General features: G+C 39.5%; 1 protein-coding gene across 3 annotated transcripts in view; it reads left to right on the top strand.

Annotated features, from left to right (window-relative positions):
- Positions 1 to 22,222, top strand: part of SLC17A3 (solute carrier family 17 member 3) — a 39,845-nt gene that overhangs the window by 13,260 nt on the left and 4,363 nt on the right. For 2 of the 3 annotated variants that reach the window (XM_038584329.1, XM_038584327.1), the window contains exons 2-7: positions 3,283 to 3,396; positions 9,692 to 9,801; positions 13,418 to 13,617; positions 13,818 to 14,051; positions 14,143 to 14,230; positions 19,081 to 19,167. In XM_038584329.1, coding sequence (XP_038440257.1) covers positions 9,720 to 9,801; positions 13,418 to 13,617; positions 13,818 to 14,051; positions 14,143 to 14,230; positions 19,081 to 19,167 — 691 coding nt within the window. In that variant the 5' untranslated portion in view covers positions 3,283 to 3,396; positions 9,692 to 9,719. The remainder of the gene's footprint in view (positions 1 to 3,282; positions 3,397 to 9,691; positions 9,802 to 13,417; positions 13,618 to 13,817; positions 14,052 to 14,142; positions 14,231 to 19,080; positions 19,168 to 22,222) is intronic. The other variant, XM_038584328.1, reaches the window with a different exon arrangement.

Raw genomic sequence — 22,222 nt, 5'->3', positions numbered from 1 at the left:
CAACAGGTAAAATACATTTGTTCCAAGTCCCAGGCAATAAGTAAAGATGCCTAGATAAAAACTTAGTGTGATATATAAAAATTTATAACCCATGCTGGTCAGAAAATGTGATAGTTATAATACAATACAAATAGCCATTTTATTTTGTTTGCTTTCCTATCTGGAAGCGCATAACATGTCATTCCATTAGCATTCTTAATTTTCTTCCATATCTTCTCTTGAAAATTATATTTGTCATAATTGTATTTTTTTTTCCTATGGATGCTATCCTTCATAGTATATGATTTTGCACTTTCAGCTAGGTACTCCTGGTACTGGAGTTGCTAACATAGGAGCCATTGAAGCTGGAAAGTAGACTGGAAGAAAGCCATGTCTAAGGAAAGGCAAGGAGTATTTGCCATGTAGCAATCCAGCACATAACTGAATTCGTTGTATAGCTGACAGACCCACCATGCTGCTCAGCTGATAAAAGACAAAGTAATAGAGATGAAGTCTCACTGTGCATTTGATGACCACATTTACCCCAAACAGGAGTTTGACTTGGAGAGAAAAGGACTTGCCAGAACCATGATGAGGACTTAAGGTTCTAAGCAGACATAACGATAAGCATGTGGGTTCATGGTTTAAAGTGTGCTTCAGAGGCACCTGGGTGGCTCAGTCAGTTAAGCATCTGCCTTCAGCTCAGGTCATGACCTCAGGGTCCCCAGGTGGGGCTCCCTGCTCAGCAGGAAGTCTGCTTCTCCTTCTCCCTGTGCCCCTCCCCCTGCTCATGTGTGCTCTCTAGCTCCCTCTCTCAAATAAATAAATAAAATCTTTAAAAAACTCAAAGCGCATTTGCAAAAGCAGCCAAGCCCCAGGGAATAACCATTATTATTTTTAGTAAAGTCTTTTGCTTCAGGATTTAAGCTCATCTGATGTGTTTGCTTGACAGCTGCTGCTACACCGCCTGGGTGTAGGGTCACTGCTGGACATTAAGAGGTTTGGGGTAGAGTGTGCACAGGAGAGGTTATTTCCTCTGCTGAGGCCCCTCCCGGCTTTCTAGACTAGAAACAACAGGCTTTTTATGATCATGAAAGGATGGTGCACTGGAGTCCTAATGAAATATTATCCAGAATCAGAGCCAATATCATGGTGCATTGTCATGCTGCTAATTATTAATGATAGTTGTCTACGTCTTATGAAAACAACCCTGAGGATAATGTGAATTCATATCAAAGGAGAAACATGCACTTTATCTTCTCTAATAATTCGCATGACTAAAACAAAGTAATTTAAAAACCAATCTTTTTCAAAAGCAAAACATAAATTTGAAAGAGGTGGATATTACAATCTATAACTTGAAATATTTCAACCTATATTCCAATTTTTAAAAATTAATTATAGGCGTTAGCAAAGTTGGATTTTTCCCATGCAACAACAACACGAGTCTACTTCTACCCAGTCCGATTTGTAGAATGGAAGAACAACCAACCCACAGACATTTTAAAATGAAGTTAAAAATTAAATCACAAAACCAAAGTCACATTTTCTGACTTGGATACTGATTCAGAGTTGCAATATTTCACATGATATTTGAATTCAGAAGTTGTTACTCATTTATTGCAGGGTCCAGAGTCCCTCAAAAATGACTCAGGGAAAAATCTTTTATACAGGAAGGTGAAAGTGACATCCCCTCCCCTGGCATAATGAACTTAGACCTCTGTGCTAAAATTCCCAAAGTGCAAGGGACAAATCCATTTTTCCTTTCTCTTCTTATCTTATAAAGACTATTAAAAAACTTATCTGAAGGAAGTATGAGGATGACATATAATGAATGAATGCTTGGAAAACAGTAGCTGTAAATCCCCAAGACCTGGGGTTCCTCCCTCTGAATTCCTGAGCTCAGTGATGGACTCTGCCAGGCTCACACACCACCCCTCCCCCCCCCCCCCCCCCCCCCCCCCCCCCCCCCGCCAGGGTACTGGGAGATGGTTTACTTCCCCACAATACACTTCAAAAGGTATAAAATCAGAAGGAGATCTCCTCTGGGAGATCTAAGAAGGAACTTAAAATCAAGGTGATGAACAGGATCTGAAGTAAGGCAGGCTCCCAGAAGCGCAGAACTGGGTTTAATTTTCCATGGCTAGAGATGGACTCGAGTGTTCTCACAGAGAAAGGTGTGCAGGCACTGAGCTCACAGGGAGCAGGAAATGAACTATATACATAAAGCTGGGAATCTGAAAGAATTGCCTCATCCCTGAGATGAGGATAAGCAAAACTACCAACAAGTGTGAAAAGCAGTGAGGATGTTTTCAACCACATGGGAGTATAGATGAAAACGAGCCAAGCAAAAGAAATTGAGAGGGCTTGGCTTCCACTCTGCCCATGTGGGTGTTCCGAATTCATGTTGCTTATTGTCCAAAGTGAGTTATAGAAAAATCCATACCGCATGACAAGTATACAAATTGAGAAACAAGACAAAGCATTCTTTTATATAGTTTAGGAACACACCTATAGGTAGTAAAAATCAAAGAGTATGGAGAAATCTCACCAAATTTTTGTGAAATGTTTTTATTGTGTCTGTGGGCGCATGCACACGTCCATGAGCACAAAAGAGGACCAAAGAAAGCAAGAATGAAATCCAAGTTTATCTGTGATATTATAACTCTTGTATTTCAAAGAAAAAAATCAACAGAATTTCAAAGGGAAAAAAACATATGCAAAATAGAAAAAAAAGTATTAGACTTTTGTATTTATTTTTTTTAAGATTTTATTCATTTATTTATCCATGAGAGACACACAGAGAGAAAGAAGCAGAGACATAGACAGAGGGAGAAGCAGGCTCCGGGGTCACGACCTGAGCCAGAGGCAGATGCTCAACCACTGAGCCACCCATGCATCCCTAAACTTTTGTATTTAATTATAATCTTTCTTTCTTTTACTTTCTTTCTTTCTTTTTCTTTCTTTCTCTCTCTCTTTCTTTCTTTCTCTTTCTTTCTTTCTTTCTTTCTTTCTTTCTTTCTTTCTTTCTTTCTTTCTTTCTTTCTTCTTTTTCTCTCTCTCTCTCTGCTTTTCAGAACAGAACTATAGTCATTAAAGATACCATAAAGCAAAGCAAAAACTGCATGTCTCAGGTTTTGAGGAGACACAAGATGCTCACACCAGCAGAGAAGTAGGCAGAGCCGCATAAGGGCTTCAGATTCCAACTTCTCCAGGCACATTTCTGAAAACTTCCTCAGAGGCTGCTTGACATGGAACCACTTTTCCTTCAACTTCTAATTTGATAAATTTGTTAATGATTAGCAGTCCCAGCCCCAGGGTAACAAGGAGTCCTCAGCGGGTCTGCCAGCGAGGAAGGGCCAGAGGGCGAAGAAGGAGCGGGTACTAAGTTGAAGTCATCCAGCAGATACTAAGTCGGTAAGTCACTTGCCCTGGTGTTGATATGAAAACTCTCTAAAGGTCCTTTCTGTGTAACAAACTAACAATTTTATAAACTCCCAGATTCCCAGGCTTTCTCATATTGATTTTTGAAAAGGTGAGTGAAGATGTAACAACCCCTATTTCCTTAACAAGGCAAAAGAGAGGTATAAACTGGGAGCTAAAGTTCTGTGTCTGATCATCTGTAAACATGCTTAAAATGTTAACTGTGCAAGACACTTCCAAGAAACAGGCACTCTAGTGAGGTGTATAAGGGTTAATTTAGGGGCACTTGGATGGCTCAGTGGTTGAGTGTCTGCCTTTGGCTCAGGTCATGATCCTGGGGTTCTGGGATTGATTCTGCATAAGGTTCCCAGTGAAGAACTTATTTCTCCCTCTACCTGTGTCTCTGATTCTCTCTGTGTGTCTCTCATGAATAAATAAATAAAATAAAATAAATAAATAAAAGCTGAATTTAGGGGATTACATTCAGGGGCTTGGAAACAAGTATCAGACCTTCTATTTATCAACTGGCTGACCTGGATAAGGAGGTCAAAATCTCCATTTAGGGTGGATGTGAACTGTTAGGTACAGTAATTAGCAACAGCAGCTAGCATAACTTGTTATACCAATAGCCAGTGGGACACACTGGAAGAGCTGTAGGATGTGCAAAGATATATTTCAGATAAGAAAAAACGGGAAACCACATCTCCATCCCTTACGTGAAGATTCGCTGTCACCAAGAGGTCTGTACTGGGCCTTTCATCTGAGAGACTTACTGTGGCAACAGACAACTCCTGGTGTCCCAAAGGACTCTGACCTTTTGTAATCAAGTCTGTCCTCTTGATTTTCCTCCCACATCAAGTAGGTTCCAGGGCTTTGACACAGATAGGGCTGGGGGTGGTTCCGGTCCAAAATGGCATCTGGAGGAATGCTGAGTCATGAAGCAAGGAAATGAGGGAAAGCTAACCAAACCAAGATGGCAGGGGGTAGAACGGGAAATGTAGAGATGAGGTAATGAAGGTCACTAAGATCAACAGAAGATGGAGGATGAGCTGAAGGTAACTGAAAGGAGACAATCAGGGAGAGTTCGTAAGGCAGGAATATAGAAGTTGGAACCTTCTGATGGTACTTGTGACCTTACAGAGGGTATAAGTAGGATTTTGTCAGCAGGAAACCCATAGCCTTTAAACCTAATGGTCTGCAGGAAGCTGACCTTCAGTGTGATTCCCTATGAACACTGCTTCAAAGCAAAAACATCTCAGGATGCCGTATATAGTCTCTGACCCAGGAAACCAGAAATCTTCTGAGTAGTAGTGAAAAATCAAGGCAGCTTAATGTTAAAAAGAATTGCATATAGGGGTGCCTGGGTGACTCAGTGGATTAAGTGTCTGCCTTCAGCTCAGGTCATGATCTCAGGGTCCTGGATGGATCCTCAAGTAGGGCTCAGCATGGAATCTGCTCCTCCCTCTGCTTCTCCCCTCCCCCTTCTCATTGCATGTTCTCCTCTCTCTCAAATAAAACCTTTTTAAAAATTGCATATATACATCTATATGTGTGTATATGTGTATACTGATATATACACATGTACATATATAAAACATTTACATACAACACACATATATGACACGTTGATATATATGTGACACCTGTAAGTTGCTTCTTTTGTACAGCCCTAGGCCTTAGAGGTTAGCCAGGGTCCAACTGTGTTACCATTGCAACCCCACAGCTGGGGCATCCAGCCACAAAATCTTTTTGAGGTCACCAAGCCTTCCTGGAGTTCACATGCTTCATGGGCAGCCAAATGCTCTCAGAACTTTCCCTTATATGAATTCCTATTCACTGCCTCTGCACAACCATCTGCTTAGCTATGTGAGTAAATGCTTATAAAATCTCCTGGGAGAATGGTCATAGATATGATCACATCTGCTGGGATTGGACTTTCAGGTTTCTAGGACAGGGCATGTCCTGGTTGTCTAGAATAGAGATAGTAGAAGGCTAAAAGTACCTGGGATTACTTTATCCAAGTTATTAAGTTTTTACTTCTATGAAAGCTGATATTTTGATCACATTGTTAATAAATACTGAGATTCTATTTCATGTTTATAAGTGTTGAAAGTAACTTGAAAATGGACTTCTATGGAATAGAGAGGGTTCACTGGGGCTGCCATCTTGGATAAATGGACTCAGATGGAGAGTTTGAGAACTCAGTCCTGCCATGATAGAAAGGTCCCAGAGGCATACCTTCAAGAATAGGCAAAGTTGTGGTAAACCAGGAATATGGCATCCCATAGTATTTTCATTCAGTGGAACTTAGCATCAAACCCAGCTGATAAGAAATTGATCTCCATCTTAAGGCCTACTATTAGGTGGTCCTAGATTACTCCGGAATTACTCTACGCTTTTGCTTGTCTGTGAAATAATTACAGCATCATGTGCAAAGTTTGGCTAGATATGATGTTATGACAGACTTCAGTTCGTGAGACTCAAGGACACAATTCTTATGATGTCCCAGGAAACAGTGCAGAGTACAGTTGAAAGAAGCCACATAGAGAAGATTGCAGGACATTAAATCTAGGTAGTTTGAAGAACCCTGTCCAGGCAGGTAATGCCCTGATTGCTCATAAACCAAAAGGATGGGCAGTAAACTACACAGATCAGATAGCATCAGCCCTGGAAATGCCAACAAGCTACAGGTACCGGGAAGGATCTTTGTTTCCTAGAATTGGTCTAGGAGCCATGGGTCAGTGGAATTGAATAACACTTGGAATTTAATTATGGTACTTGTGTAGGATGGAATCCCTCCTTATTGTTCTTGTCAGTGAGAACCACCACCTCTGTGGGAAGTTGGAGGACCTAATGAATCTCCCAATATACTCATCTTTGTAAAGGAGTTTGGTCTGAGTATCTTATGCTAGAATACAAAATAGAAATGAACATGGAGCCTAGGCACCCGATTTCATATCTATTCTTTCTGTAGAGAAACTGGCCTTTGCTTCCTAGGGTGGGTCAGGGAGTGGGAGGGACACTTCCCTATTAATTGTGTCTCTGGAATATCTGAAACACGAGTGTCAAGTGATAGAAAACCCTCTAGGAAGATGTTTAAATGCTGGTGGCCAAATAAAAAATGTGGGTTCATCAATAAATGACTGCACCAATACAGAGGCCCAAGGGGAAGATGTGCGATGTGTTTCCTTACCCTGATAGTATGCTGGTGAATATTTTACAACTGGCTTTCGGGGGCGGGGGAGAGCATGCACAAACACATACAGGTATATTATAAATTTTACTGATACATAGAATCTAAGGCACCCAGTTTATGAATAATAATAAGATATACAATACTGTTATTATAAATCCTATATAGTCAATTGATTCTCATAGGATATTGTGCTTTTTTCCAGGTCTATTGAGCTATAATTAGCAAATAGACATTTTACATATTTAAGATGTAAAACTTTCATGTACTTTTGCTACACTCTGTGTCTGTAGGCAGCCTATGGTTGAAATTCAACCACAATTTGACAAATTAAATTGAATCTTCATCTGCCAATTCTTCCCAATATATTTGTTGTCATTAAATGTCATAGATGATCTACTGTTGAATTATTTCTCTTTCATACAAACTATATTTATCAACCTGAAACCATTATCAATATCAGCACTCTGAATTACAATAGTCCAAAAATTTAAAATTATTTTTTACCTTTTTATAAAGTTGCAGGGTTGATTCTACATTACTACCTACAAAATGCATAAATTATTCAAATTAACTTCATGTTAATAAAATTCACAATGCCACTTGAAGGTTAACATAAAATTTTTGATACTAGTATCTTAATATGTCATTTTTAAAATAACATGTTTTAAGCTAAAATATTTACATTGTTTTCTAGTCACATCTAAAACTTCTGTATGGGGCAGCCCCGGTGGCCCAGTGGTTTAGTGCCGCCTTCAGCCCAGGGTGGGATCCTGGAGACTCGGGATCGAGTACCACGCCGGGCTCCCTGCCTGGAGCCTGCTTCTCCCTCTGCCTGTCTCTCTCTCTCTCTCTCTCTCTCTGTCATGAATAAATAAATAAAATCTTAAAAAAAAATAAAACTTCAGTATGATTTTCTATTTCTTGCAGAATTCAATCTGGATTTTTGCAATTCTATCATCAACCATAGGGCCACAATATCAGCAAGTAAATTTTTTATTAATAATTAAATAAACAAAAACATCATTCACATCATCAATAGTGAGTCTAGTTGTAACATAATATTGTTTAATAAATTTCTTAAGTCCAGGAAATCAACAAATCAAGCCCAAATCTGTAGCTTTTGCCTTTAAAAAAAAATTTTTTTTAGTGTGAAATCTCCAATTGTGGCCAATTTCAAGCTACCAACATGACATCACTTAATTCAGAACTAGGAAGAAATATGCAGCTGCATGTTTTTTATAGTATTTATACTATATAGATGCAAGAGATATGACTGATCCCAAGAGTATACCTGAGAAGAAAATGTAGTGAAATAATTATGGAGTCATGAGCTATAAACATTTCTTACCTTTTAAAAGTATTATTTATTTAATTCTGAATGTATTTAATTTAATTGCCAATAATGGCTGTGGCTGTTTCCAAACAAGCTTGCAAAATTCCTAAAAATCTAAGTCTGCTTTTACAGGCCCATGTGATCTAACTCCAGTACCCCACTGCCCTATGCTTTACTCTCCTCTCTGAGGGAGCCATCTTGGGTTCTCTTGTTTTCTTACCTCAATTCAGGTTCTCCCCTGCCTTAGTCTATTTACACAAATTTTCCCTATATAAATTAACATTCCTGAGGATGCCTATTTGGTTGCCATATTTTTCTTTTTAGGACCTCCATATAAGGTGCTTCTACAAAAAGCCAACCACCCTCCCATTCAGAAATTATTGAATTTCTTGGTAAGAAATTATCAGATGCCACATGGCCCTCATCAGAGTCAAAGAAAGGGAAAACTAAGAACATGATCCAACATCAAAAACCAAGAGAACTCAGAGTCTTAAGCCTCCATTTGTGGCAGCTAAAATGGTATATATTCAAACATGTGGGTGTTATTTTTGCTTTCAGTCCCAATTGCTAAGGAATGACATTTTGATCATCCAGTTTTGTCTCCATTTTTCCCTGCCAGATTATATATATGGTTTCACTTTTTTATGCTACAGGTCAGTTAAAACCAACTTCACAATCCCAACTACCTTTTCCCCCTCTTTTAAAGATTTATTTATTTATTTATTTATTTATTTATTTATTTGAGAGAGTGAGCAAGAGAGAGCACAAGCAGGGGGAAAAGGCAGAAGGAGAGGGAGAAGCAGACTCCCCACTGAGCAGGGAGCCCAATCTGGGGCTCAATCCCAGAACCCTGGGATCATGAACTGAGCCAAAGGCAGACGCTTAACTGACCAAGCCACCCAGGTGCCCCCCAACTACCTGTTAATTAAACTAGAGGATATTTATAACTTTAAACCAAACAGATCCTGTTTGGGACAGAAACACTATTCATTTGAGGCAGTTTTGGGTCCAACATGTAGGGACCCCAAACAACTACTGAGTCAAGATCTCCATGTTAGTTTTTTCCAAAACTTTGTAGACACTTCATCATCTGTGGCCAGAAAATATATGAGATTAAAATGGTATCATCATATTCTATAAATATGATCCCCAAGTATTAGTGACATACATACAGCAACACTTACAGTGGGTCAAAACGGGACACAGTATAGGAATCAGGGCCACTAGAAGCCAGGTTCTCAGGTGCAGTAGAGGATTCCAGAGGAGCATAGCTCTGAGGTGACCCACATCTCTGGTGGCTCCAACAACAATGACAGTAAACCGTGTGCCAACCACTTGTTGAGTGCCAGGCACATGCAGTCTATTGAACTTTGGTTATCCTTGATGTGGGTTCTGCTGCTGTTGTGGTACTGGTTATTATTAATAACAGATAAGAAACTGAAACACACAAATTTGTACCTGGTGGCACGTGCCACATCAGGTAAATCATGAACCTGGATTTGAACTTGGCAATGCCTAGCTCCAAATCCAGTGCTCTTAAATTGGTACATAGTGACCATTATAGATCCTAATAATACACAGTTCCATACCTTAGGGGTGGTGCACCTGTTGTAGTAGGCCAAGAGGGAGTAATGATCCTCATTATACCCCACCCAGATGGAATGGCCTGGCTTTGGTTTGCTTGTTGCCCACTGTTTACATGTTTTAAAGGAATCTCTTTCCCTTGGCTGACACCTGTGGATTGCATATTGCCCTGATAGGTGGAAAACACCAGTGGGAAAGAACACAATGGCAGAGTTGAGTCCCACCGCAGGGGAGAGTAACTACTCCCAAGATATTCAAGTGGATGAGAAGCTTGTTCCCAAGAAAGGTAAACTCAACTGTGACTGCTTGGTTTTAGCTTTTTATGGTGGGTTCTTTATGTGCAGTATCATAATATAAGAAATGAATTTACATCTTATAAGTTGTTTAATTCTTCTTAAAAATCAGGTAATCTTAATGTGTGTTTTTCAAATATATGAAGGAAATAAATACCATTGTTCTTAAAAACATGTCTTTTATTTTTGATAATTATCTTTTATCCATATGCATTTACATTTTTTTCACAATTGCTACCAAATTTGTACATACCTAGTATTGTGTATTCCACTTGTCATTGCATGTAATATTTTAAATGTAATTGTATTTTTCAATTAGGTAAAGTAAGAAAATTTTAATTTGAACACACATACTTTTCCATTTGCTTTATAATACTCAATCATTCTTCCAAAAAATGCATAGTATTGTTCTAATATATCCAATAGATAAAGCATTGTTTACCTGAAAAATCTTCTTGTGGTTGGATATTTATGTTATAGACTCATAGGTCTTGCCCCCATTCAAGTAGAGGGGATTACACAAGTATGTGAACACCGTGAGGTGGGCATCATTGGAGTCACCTTAACATCTATTTGTCACATCAAATTAAAAAACAAGTCTCCTGGACTCTGATTGATTAGAGTAGTGTTGAATTATTTGATATAACCTTCCAGTTTCAAAAGTCCATGATTTCATGGTGTCAATGCTCTCTTACAGTGGTTAAAACTATGCCTCCAAGATATTTATTAATTTGCACACATTCTCACACATACAAACTCACACATTCTCATGTAGCTAAGGGTATTCCTTGAAAATATTTTACAGCCAGCATGAGACTGGCACCAATCTATTAGGTGGACATGTCTGGAACTATTCATTCAAAACTGACACAAGATGGAAATAATCTTTAAGGACACATGTAGTAGCAAGGAATACTTAATACCCAGTGAGCATCAGGCTAAGCCTTTTAAATACATCCTCTAGTTAATCTTTCAGGAATCTAATAAGACAGATATTCAACTCTCTTGTTTGTGAGCCTTTAGGCTCCTGGTTTGTTTATACTACTTTTCACTAGACTTTGGTCTCTAGTCCCCCAGGGCAACTTGGAGAAATCAGAGACCACGAGAATTCATACATTATTAGTTGATTTGATTGAGAAAGGAAGTCACCACTCAGCCCTGAATCAAGAGGGAAAGCCTTTACAAAATATTGTATTTGAGCTTCTCACTCTAATTTCAGCATGTTTTATAGTTTCTTCCAAATTCTGCTCCCCCTATTCCATTACTACAAAGGCTTGTGTTCCATTTAAAGAAAAAACAGTATGGCCTTTGTTATCTCAAGGCACCTCTTTCCTTAAAGGTGCCTTTGAGGACTTCCTGAAGACACAGGGTGTTGACCTCCAATCCCACATCATATAGCCATATAAACCCCACAGATGGGTGTACTTGGGTTACAGCAAAGGTATTCTCATGGAGTCATCTAGGACAAAATAAAAGCTGTCATATACTTTCAGTACAATGGTCAAGAGCAAGAGCATAGATACCTGATCTACACTGTTAGCTGGTCTCTCTGTACCTATGTTCTTCTCACCTATAAAAAGGAGGATAGTAGTAGTAGCTTCCTCAAAGAATTGGTGTGAGAATTAAGTGAATTAAGTGAATTAATTCTCAGTCATTATGTTACATGAGCTAACAGGACCAGCTGACACACCTGCTGACTGCCTCCTCCCTGAAGCCCCTTTCCCCTTGGCTTCCAGGATACCACAGTCTCCTGGTTTTCTTCCAAACCCACCGACAATTCCTTTTCAGTTTCTTTCTTTCTCCCCACTTATTTGGCCTCTCTAAACATTAGAGAGTCAGAGTCAGTCTTTGGTTCTTCCCCCTCTGTGTTCTCTTTTCCCAAATATCGTGGCTTCAAGTATCACATGTAGCTTACTAATTCCCAGTCTTATACCTCAACCTCTACATCTGTTCTAAACTCTAGAGTTGTGTATCCAACAATGTTCTCAACACCTTCCCTTGGGTGCCTAAAAGGTATCTCTGTGGGACCAATAATCTTGATCATCCCTACTTCCCCCAAATCTGCTTTTGCCACAGAACTCCCTCAGTGAACCACTCTTCTAGTTCTTAGAACAAGGCCCTTCCCCCACTGGTCTATAAAACTGAAACCTTGATTTAGTGTGGGATTCATCTGGGATCTGATTACATTTTCACTCTTCTACTGCTACCACCCCCAACCAATATTCCTCACTTGTCTTCTGCATTATTGCAGTAGCTTCTTTCCAGCAGTAGCCAGCTTTTCTAGAAATACAAAACTAGATTTGAATGCTATGCTCATTTCTTTTCCCACTCTTTTTGCTATATTTTTTCATAGTTTGTGGTTGTCAGTTTCTCTGAGAAACTCTTCCTAAGGGTTTAATTTCAAACTTTATTTTATTTTTTTTTGAAAGAGAAAGAGCACATGAGTGGGGTGGGATGGACAGAGGAGAGAGAGAATTTTTCTTTTTAAAGATTTATTTATGGGAACCCCAGGTGGCTCAGCAGCTTAGCACCGCCTTCAGCCCAGGGAGTGATCCTGGAAACCTGGGATGGAGTCCCACATCAGGCTCCCTGCATGGAGCCTGCTTCTCCCTCTGCCTGTGTCTCTGCCTCTCTCTCTCTCCTCTCTGTGTTTCTCATGAATAAATAAATAAAATCTTAAAAAAATAAAGATTTACTTATTTATTGAAAGAGAGAGAGAGCACAGGGAAGGGAAGGGCAAAGGGAGAGGCAGAGAGAATTTCAAGCAGATTCCCCACTGAGTGCAGAGCCCAACATGGGGCTCAAGCCTACAACCCTGAGATCATGACCTGAGCCAAGATCAAGAGTTGGACAGTTAACTGACTGAGCCACCCAAGCACCCTTAATTTTAAACTTTAAATGAAAGCTTGTCCTCAATGCCTTAAGACATGAGAGAAGAATAATCATTTACGTTAAGGAAAAATTCCTTCAGAGTTTAAAAAATCACATTTTATGTATATAATTTATAACATAGTACAAATAAATTACATAAATAAATTAAGCTCCATAATTTAAATATGCACATATACATATTTTATCTATATGTATATAAAATGTAACTTCTACTGTATATATATTTACCTCTGAATAATTTCATCAACTACAGAATACAATAAGGAATGGGAGAGACAGAATTATAGGAAAGACAGATGCCTCAGAGCAAGTCAGTGTCTGTCTAGCTGTGGTATAAAAACACCTTTGGTTCAACTCAGTGATTTCCTCCTTTTGTATCTTCCTTTCCTAAAGCCAGTAGAGTGCCATTTAAACCATCAGGTGATGGTCTATGGTACCCTTCCATATTAAAACTTGTGAGGGGGATCCCTGGGTGGCGCAGCGGTTTGGCGCCTGCCTTTGGCCCAGGGCGCGATCCTGGAGACCCGGGATCGAATCCCACGTCGGGCTCCCGGTGCATGGAGCCTGCTTCTCCCTCTGCCTGTGTCTCTGCCTCTCTCTCTCTCTCTCTCTGTGACTATCATAAATAAATAAAAATTAAAAAAAAATATGTTAAAACTTGTGAGAAATAAACAATGGCTTAATAAAGAGAGAACTAATGTCATGTTATATTTCCAGGTCTGAGCTTATGTTCCACTCGCTATGGGATAGCCCTCATCATACATGTCTGCAACTTCATAGCAGCGGCACAGAGTACTGTCATAAACATCACCATGGTAGCCATGGTCAACACCACAGACCATCAGTTCCAGTTTAATGGCTCCACTGAGCAGCTGCCTGGTGGCCCAAATAATGCCCCAGACAGTCTTCCTGCAGAGGTAGCAATGCAAGATTTAAGCTGTGCTCTTGTTTTTGCTGTTTGTTTGTCTGAATGTTTATTTTTTTATAACTTATGTGTTAAAAAGTTTCATTTGGGAAAATAGTGATTGAAAGCAAGTGAAAGATTTAAAGATGTGTTTTCAGTTATGTGAACACCTTCTTGCAAATGGCTTACTGCAGCATTCTCTGTTTCCTCAAGGCTCCTACGTATGACTGGAGTCCTCAAATCCAGGGCATCATCTTTGCTTCTGCTGCCTATGGCATGACTCTGACAATGGCTCTTAGTGGATACCTGGCTGGAAGAGTAGGAACAAAGCGAGTGGTTGGTGTTTCTTTGTTTGCATCCTCACTCCTCATTATCTTCAGTCCTCTGGCAGCTGAGCTTGGACTAATTTCCCTCATAGCAACTCGAATGGTCCAGGGGCTAGTCCAGGTATCCAGATATTTTATAAATATGAGCTGGATAGGAATTTCTAAATGGCACCACACACACACATCAAGAGCTCTAACTATTTTGATTTCAGGGGTCAATATTTGGGGGTCAGAATGCGCTTTGGGAGAGATGGGGTCCTCCACATGAACGAAGCCGACTCTGCACCATTGCTTTATCAGGTAAAAACACATAACTGAAATGAGTACGCTGCAATGCAACACTCTCACCCTGGATTATTTGACAGTTTTTCTGTTGAATGCTTCTTTGTCTTCTCTTTAGTGTTGACTAAGTATTTATAAATTAGGGAAATGGATCCTTTGCCGCATTATTTTCAGTTGTTTCTCCCCAGTGTCAGTTGTAATATGACTTTGCTTATAATGATTTTTCCTATTCTTAAAAATATATTTTTTGTGTAGTTAAATTGATCATCCTTTTCTTTTTTGGCTTCTAGATTTTGAATCACATTTGGAAAGGTTATAAAGGCAGCCACCTATGTTTTTTTCTGGAACTTGAATAATTTCATTTTTATAGTTAAATTTCTGATATATTGGAGTTCTATTTTAGTATTCTATGTATAAGGTATGGATCCAACTTAATCTTTTTCGGAATTGTTTTCAGTTGTTCTGAGAACTGATTTTTGATCATGATTTCCCTAGACAGTGTATCTGGAATGAACATTCTGAAGAAAGAAGTCTACATTATATTGGGGAAGAATGAAAAACAGAAAGAATAGGGCTAATAAACTCAAAACTGATGAAGTAGGTACTGGGTAAGAAAAGTGTAACTCTTCAGCTAATTTATGGATACCAAGAGAGCCCGAGACTCTTCAAGCCCAGAAAACAAGGCATGAATGAATGCATGCACACACACACATACACACACACACACACACACACACCCTGACTGACCTCATACCCCTGTAGAGCCCTTTCCAACCCTGGAGGATTATTTTCTGTCATCAGAGTTTATATTCACTGATAGGGGACTAGTCTACCAATTTGAATAAAAGAAACTCGTATCACTTATCACAGTTGACTAATGGAGCTTCTAAGTATAAATAAGGACTAATATCCCCTCTCAAATCCTCAAACATTTGAAAGAAAGCAAGAGTACGAAAGAGAGAGACCAAACTAAAAACTACAAGAATGAATCCAAATGAAGAAGAAATTAAAAGAAAAGTTTACATGATTAACAAATAACATGGGAGAGATCCAAGGGAATATGTATAATAACATTTATTTAAAAAGAAAAAGCTGTCAGAATGGCTAGTTTCAAAAAGACAAGAAATAATAAGTGTTGGTGAGGATGGAAAGAGAATCCTTGTGCCCCATTATGGGGAATGTAAATTGGTGTAGCAACCATGCATCCTCACTCCTCATTATCTTCATAAACTCATTTTTGAGTTTCCTCAAAAAAAAATAAAAATAGAAGTGCCATATAGTCCAATAATTCCCTTTCTGGGTATTTATCTGAGGAAAACAAAAACACTCATACAAAAAATATTTGCATTCATATATTTGCTGTAGCGATCTTTACAATAGCAAAAGATATGGAAGCAACCCAAGTGTCCATCGATAGATGGATGGCAAAAGATGTGGTGTATACATCATGAAATATTGTTTGGTCATAAAAAAGAATGAAATCTTGCCAATTGCAACAACATGGATGGACCTAGAGTGTATTATGCTAAGTGAAATATGTCAGACAGAGAAAGACAATTACCTATGATTTCATTTACATGTGGAATCTAAGAAACCAACCAACCAAACAACCAAATAACAATAACAACAGGAAAGAGCGACAGACTCATAAATACAGAGAACAAACTAGTGATTGCCAGAGGTGGAGTGAGAGGGTGGGAAGGACAGGTCAAACAGGTGAAGGAGATTAAGACATACAAACTTCAGTTATAAAATAAATAATCATGGGGATGAAAAGAACAGCGTAGGGAATATATCAAAATATATTGTAATAATTTTGTATGATGATAGATGGCTACTATATTTACTGCAGTATTTTGCAATGTGCACACCTGAAACTAATATATGTCAACTATACTTCAATTAAAGATGTAAAAAAAGTAATTTAGAAAACAGATTGCTATAAATATAGTTGCCAAAAAATACAATTGCTAATATAGTTAACTGCAATGAATGGTCTGAACACCTAAATGAAGGGAAATGACTATCAAATTAGCAAGGTAGACAAATAAGTTGAGAGATTATCCCAGAATACAATATAAGAATCAGGAGATGGAAAGCAAGTTTAAAAATCTTGGAAGAAAGATAGTGACTTTATAGAAGTGGCAACTCCCTTCCCTCTCATTTCCTGTTAAATAGGCATAGAGCTACTGGAATAGGTCAACTGACTATCGAGGAGACATTAGGAATCTACAAGTCTGCAAATTCCAGAGGCTTCCTTGTTTTTGGTGTTAGGGGAATATCTTAGTGTCCCCAAGCAGGTAGTCTCTACTGGCCTCTAGAAACCTTTTCTGGTTCAGAGAACACAAAGCCAATGGCTGTCTGAGGGGCCAAGAGGAAGCCACTGGCAGGTGGAGTCAGCTAAGGCTACCCACCTGCCTCCATAGTTCTTATAGAAATGGCCACTTCTAGGGACCCGGGGATTCTCACTCAGCAGGCTACACTGGTGAACAGGATGACTCATTCAGCCCATGAGATGGAAGGAAGACTTCTTAGAAGGACATTTAACAGTGGAAGTGCCCAGGTACTGCCAGCCTCTGGGACAAAACATATTAAATCTTCCTCTCGGGGGTACCACAAAGGCACGTCTATAGGCAAGAAACTTTGTAGCCACTTAAGGCAAGCAAACTAAGCAGATAAAACAGAACTGGCAGCTCATAATTGAGGTGATAGAAACACACACACACGCACACAGTCTGAAGATGATGCAACAACATACACAAGTGAAAATGAAAACAAAAAAAAAACCACCTGAAATTACATACAGCAACATGGCTAAGTGTTAGAAACACAAATGTTGAATGAACAAAATACTTCTGTCATGGTGGAGAATCACCTTGATGCAATGTTAGCCCCAAGTACACTACCTGGCAAGCTATCACAGTGGTCATGGAACAGATAGGCTCACAGGCTAAATTAGGTACTCTCATTGTACAATTAAAATACTTTAAAACACAGAGATGTAAGATGGAAAATGGGGTAAATTAACACATTTAAGATACACATTGCAATGTCCTGAAGAGAACATACAGGATGATATCACTTTAATAAAGGTCAGAAAGTAAAAACACAGACTTTAGGTATACACTTACATACATGGTACAACTTGCATTGACAAAGAGAACAATTGCAGTGACATATTTGAGCATTAATTTACAATATGTATAAATGAACCATTAGCTATGAACTATGAGTGGAATAGTCTGCAATTCAGTAGAAATAAGACAGTAACAAGACATACCAAAATTTCTCGGGATACAGATTGTATTCGAAGCCCTTGGTTGAGTGTGACCACTCAGAAAAGAAACCCAAGGAAAGAGCTCCATGACCCTCCAATATCTGGGCCTCAGACAGAGAAGGAGAGGCAGAAGGGACTGGGAAGCCTCCCAGGGAGTGCTTGGACAAAATCTGAGGTGATGGCTCAACAGAGCCACCTGCTGCTGGCCTGGAGAAAATTACTGTGGATCTGGCAAGTGGGAGTTCTTTAAAGGCCTGACAAGAATGTAAGGGCAGGAAATGGAGGCAGTAAGCATAAAGTTTGGAGAAGTTTTCTTCTACACTGAAAAGGAACAGAAAAAAATGTCAAAGTATATGGAGGGAGCTCTGAAGAGGTGGAAAGTTTTATTTTGTTTTGAGCCCAGGCTGTACGAAGAAAAGTTTGTGCATGGATGGGTGCTGATCAAGTTGCTGAGGAATTTAGTGAAGATATAGATGTGAGGGCACATCCTCACAGTGGCCTGGGCCTGGGCCAGACTGGAGGAGACATGGTCTTGGAAGGATGCAGGAACCTGTCCCCTACTGTAACAGGATTAAAGGCAGAGAGTTCAGGGGGAATATGAAGGTTTGGTGGACTTCGTGGTGGAAAAGGTACTGATTTCCATCTTTATCTACTGTGCTCCAAAGTCAGGCAGCCTGTTTTCAAATGCTGCCTTTCTTTGTTCACAGAACAAATAACAATTATAAACATAGGAAAAGACACTCGACTTCATCCTAAATAGAAAATAATAAGATAACTGTTTGCATGCATATTTGGAAGACATTTTAGAAACTCTGAGGATATCAAAGGGTCTCAAGGAGATCAGAAGAAAAAAAACAATTATTTTTGGCAATTTGGTTTGGTATAGCCTTTTAGCAAGATACTTCAACAGTATCTATCAAAATTAAAAATGCACATAGTGTTTGATCTAGCATATCCACTGCTGATATTCTATTATACCAAAATAAATTATGCTTATGTTCAGAAATGATGATTAAATCTATGTTCAGAAATAACAACAGCCCCATTTTGAAAAAGTTGTAAAAAGGAAGTGTGCCCTACTATGTATGAGAATACTCTGTGAAGCCAGAGAAATTAAAACAGTGTTATTAGCACCCTCACAGACAAATCTAGCTGTCTGCCTGTTGCATAATGCCTTTACAAAGAGGTAAGTGTGCATGTAGATGTGTATTATAAATGAGAGGAAAGGCATGCAACTCTGTGCCAATGTGGAATGGTTAACATTAGAGACAGTGGAAATGGTTTGGGGGACAAATGAAGGGAACTTTGGTTCTTTGTGGCAATTTACTCTTATAATAAGCATACATCACATGACTTGTGTGGTTAAAAATTAAAGTAGCATGAAAGGAAGAAGCATGGCTGTCATCTGCAATGTTATTAGGGAACTGCCAGAAAAATGGATTCTCAGGAGAACATGTGAAGTGATACATCTGAAGTTCACGTGTTCCAATATGCCTGTCTCATTGTGGCTGCTGATGCTGCATGTCATCTGTCATTCTGTCGGTGTCTCCAGTGGTGGTTCAGAGCCCTACAGCTTACTCTCTGTCTGCAGGAATGCTGCTGGGAACCTTCACCATCACCCTCGTGGGTGGCCTCATCAGTCAAACCCTTGGGTGGCCTTTTGCTTTCTATATCTTTGGTAAGCAACTATCTCCTCATCCCAGGGGTTTCTTCCCAGTGTCAGTCTCTGATGCTATTAACCCATCATAAGCATTATTAGCACAATGTGGTTGGGCGTGCTCTGCCTCCCCTGCAGGCTGCAGGTGACAGGCTTGCAGAGTGGTGGGTCCTGAGAAAGAGAGACACGCAGCCGCTGCTGTGGGCTGTGTCTCAGGGTAAGTGCATCCATGCTGGGGTCCCGGGTCAGATGCCAGCTTCCTAAGGAGAGAAAACACTAAACACCAACTGGATGAAGACCGTGAGGAACAATGACCTGTGAGAGGTAAGGTCTAAGGCAGGGCACAGGAAAAGGGAACTCTGCAGAAAAAGAATAGAGGAGACAAAGTTCAAAGCCCAGAGAGCATGAGACAGGAAAGAGCACCCATGGGAGACTACTGTGCAGAGGAAACTCAGTTCTCCACAGGGTCCCTCCTTGATCTGCAACAGCACACTTATCAGGGCATCATCTGAGCCCAGAGGGGGGAAAATATCACGGGTATAGATTAAAGAACAGTATCCAGTACTTACAGAGAATCAGAGATAGTACCTGTTGCCACAAGACAACTGAAAACACTTATAGTTCACTACCATCAACTTTCCTTGGTAGTGAGAGATAATTAGCTCCAGAGGAAGCTCTGGTCCCTCTGACAACATGAGGGCACAAGACCTAAAAGATAAAACTGTTTCTATGTAATTTAACTGGAGCCCAGATAAAAGCTTGAAAATATGTATAGGAAGACAAAAATATTCAGCACCCAACTAAATATAATTCACAAGATTGTTCCAATCATAGATTACCAGGCATGGGGGAAGGCAGGGAAACAGGCAAACAGAATCAGACTCAGAATCAAAATCAAATCAGAATCAGAATCAGAATCAGAATCAGAATCAGAAGAAATAATCAATGAAAACCAACCTGGAATTAACACAAATGTTAGAATAGCAGACAAGGGCATTAAAATAGACAGTTATTCTAACTGTGTTATAGCATAAGTCAATTTGTTTGGAAGATAAGTGGAGACATGGAAAATCTTTTTTAAAAGACCTAAATCAAACTTTTAGAGATGAGAACTGCAATATATGGATGGAGTTAAAGACAGATTAGACACACCATGAGAAAAGATTAGGAACCTAAAAAGAGCAGCATAAATCAGCCAGAATGGATCACCCTTGGAAAAAACAATAATAGTGGATAAGAAACAGGACGGAGCAGTGTGCTCAGAGAAGAGGAGTGGTATGGGGGAACAGAAAAAGTCTTTGAGGAAATCATGGGGAAAGAGGAAAACTATAAACTCACAGACCCAAGAAGGTCTCTTGGCCTCAAGCACGGGAAACATGAAGAAAATGACACCAAGTTACATGGTAATCAGATGGCTCAAAACCAGTGCTAAAGAGAACATATTAAAAGCATCCAGAGCTAAAAACTACATGACACACAGAGAACAGAGGCAATAAAGGAGTGCATCCTTCTCCTAGGAAGCAACGCAAGTAGGAAGGCAGTGGAACATCTTTCAAGTCCTGAAAGGGGGGAAAAAAAAAGAGGGATCTGTCAACATAGAACTCTGGAGCCAGACCAAAAAAAAATTCAAAGACAGAGGCAAAATAAAGACATTTTTAGACATACCAAAGTTGAAAGAATCAGACATATTTATTTGTTTTTAAAAGATTTTATTTTTTATTTGTTTGAGAGAGAGAGAGAGAGAGAGATCACAAGCCAGGGAAAGGGGGAGGGGCAGCACAAAAGGGAGAAGCAGATTCCCTCCTGAGCAGGGAGCCCTACACCTGGCCTGATCCCAGAACCCTAAGATGATGATGTGAGCCAAAAGCAGACACTTCATGGACTGAGCCATCTAGGCACCCCAGAATCAGACATGTAAATTAAAGATAGTAGTTCCATTTTCAGTAGCATCAATAACTATGTAACATAGGGATAAATAGGACAAAAGATGTGAAAGACCTATACACTGAAACCTAATTCTCATGAAAAAAAAAAAATTCTAGAATAGCCAAACTATTTTGCAAATGACTTACAGAGTTGGAGGACTGACTAACAGTGCCTGAAGCCAAGATATATGATATGTCACCAAGACAGGGTAGTATTGGCATAGAGATAGGAAGTAGATCACTGCAGCAGAATACAGTCCTAAATAGACTCACTCAGGGAAGGTGGACTAATTTTCCATACAGATGCAATGGAAATTTAATGGAGAAAAGATAAATTTTTTAACAGATGGTGCTCAAAAATTAAATATTCATATGTCCCCCACCCCCAAAATAAACCCCACACAAAATGACCTTTGGTCCATTTTCTTGTATCCTATACAAAAATGAACTCAGGGGCACCTGGGTGTCACAGCGTTAGGTGAGAGACTCTTGGTTTCTGCTCAATTGGTGATTTGAGAGTCATGAGATCAGCAGGCTCGGACTCCGGCCTCAGCAGGAAGTCCACTTCAGTGAATTTCTGTCTGGCTCTCTCTTCCTCTGCCCCTCCCCTCACTGACATGTGCACATGTGCAGGTCTGCTCACATGCTCTCTCTCAAATAAATCCATAAATCGTTATATATTTTTAAAGATTTTATTTATTTATTCATGAGAGACTCAGAGAGAGGGGCAGAGACACATGCAGAGGGAGTAGCAGAGTCCCGGATGGGACTCAACTCCAGGATCCTGGGATCACGACCTGAGCCGAAGAAAGACGCTCAACCACTGAGCCACCCAGGTGCCCAACTCAATAAATCTTAAAAATAAATAAAGGAAAAAAAAACTCAAAATAAATCCTGTACCTAATTCTAAAATCGAAAGTTGGTATCCTTCTAGAAGAAAACCTGAGTAAATCTTTGTAAGTTAGGCAAAGATTTCTTAGATAGGACACCAAAGGCTTGATCCATGAATTATGGACTGATAGGCTGGATTTCATCGAAGTGAAAACTTTGCCTTTATGAGCCATTATTAGGATAATAAAGACAGGGTGAAAACACTTGCAAAATACATATACAATTAGGACTTTTATCCTGAATGAGTAAATAATTTCAAA

This window comes from Canis lupus, chromosome 35 (genome assembly GCF_011100685.1).
Source record: "Canis lupus familiaris isolate Mischka breed German Shepherd chromosome 35, alternate assembly UU_Cfam_GSD_1.0, whole genome shotgun sequence".
NCBI classification, from domain to species: domain Eukaryota; kingdom Metazoa; phylum Chordata; class Mammalia; order Carnivora; family Canidae; genus Canis; species Canis lupus.
This window is presented reverse-complemented; position numbering and strand designations above follow the sequence as displayed.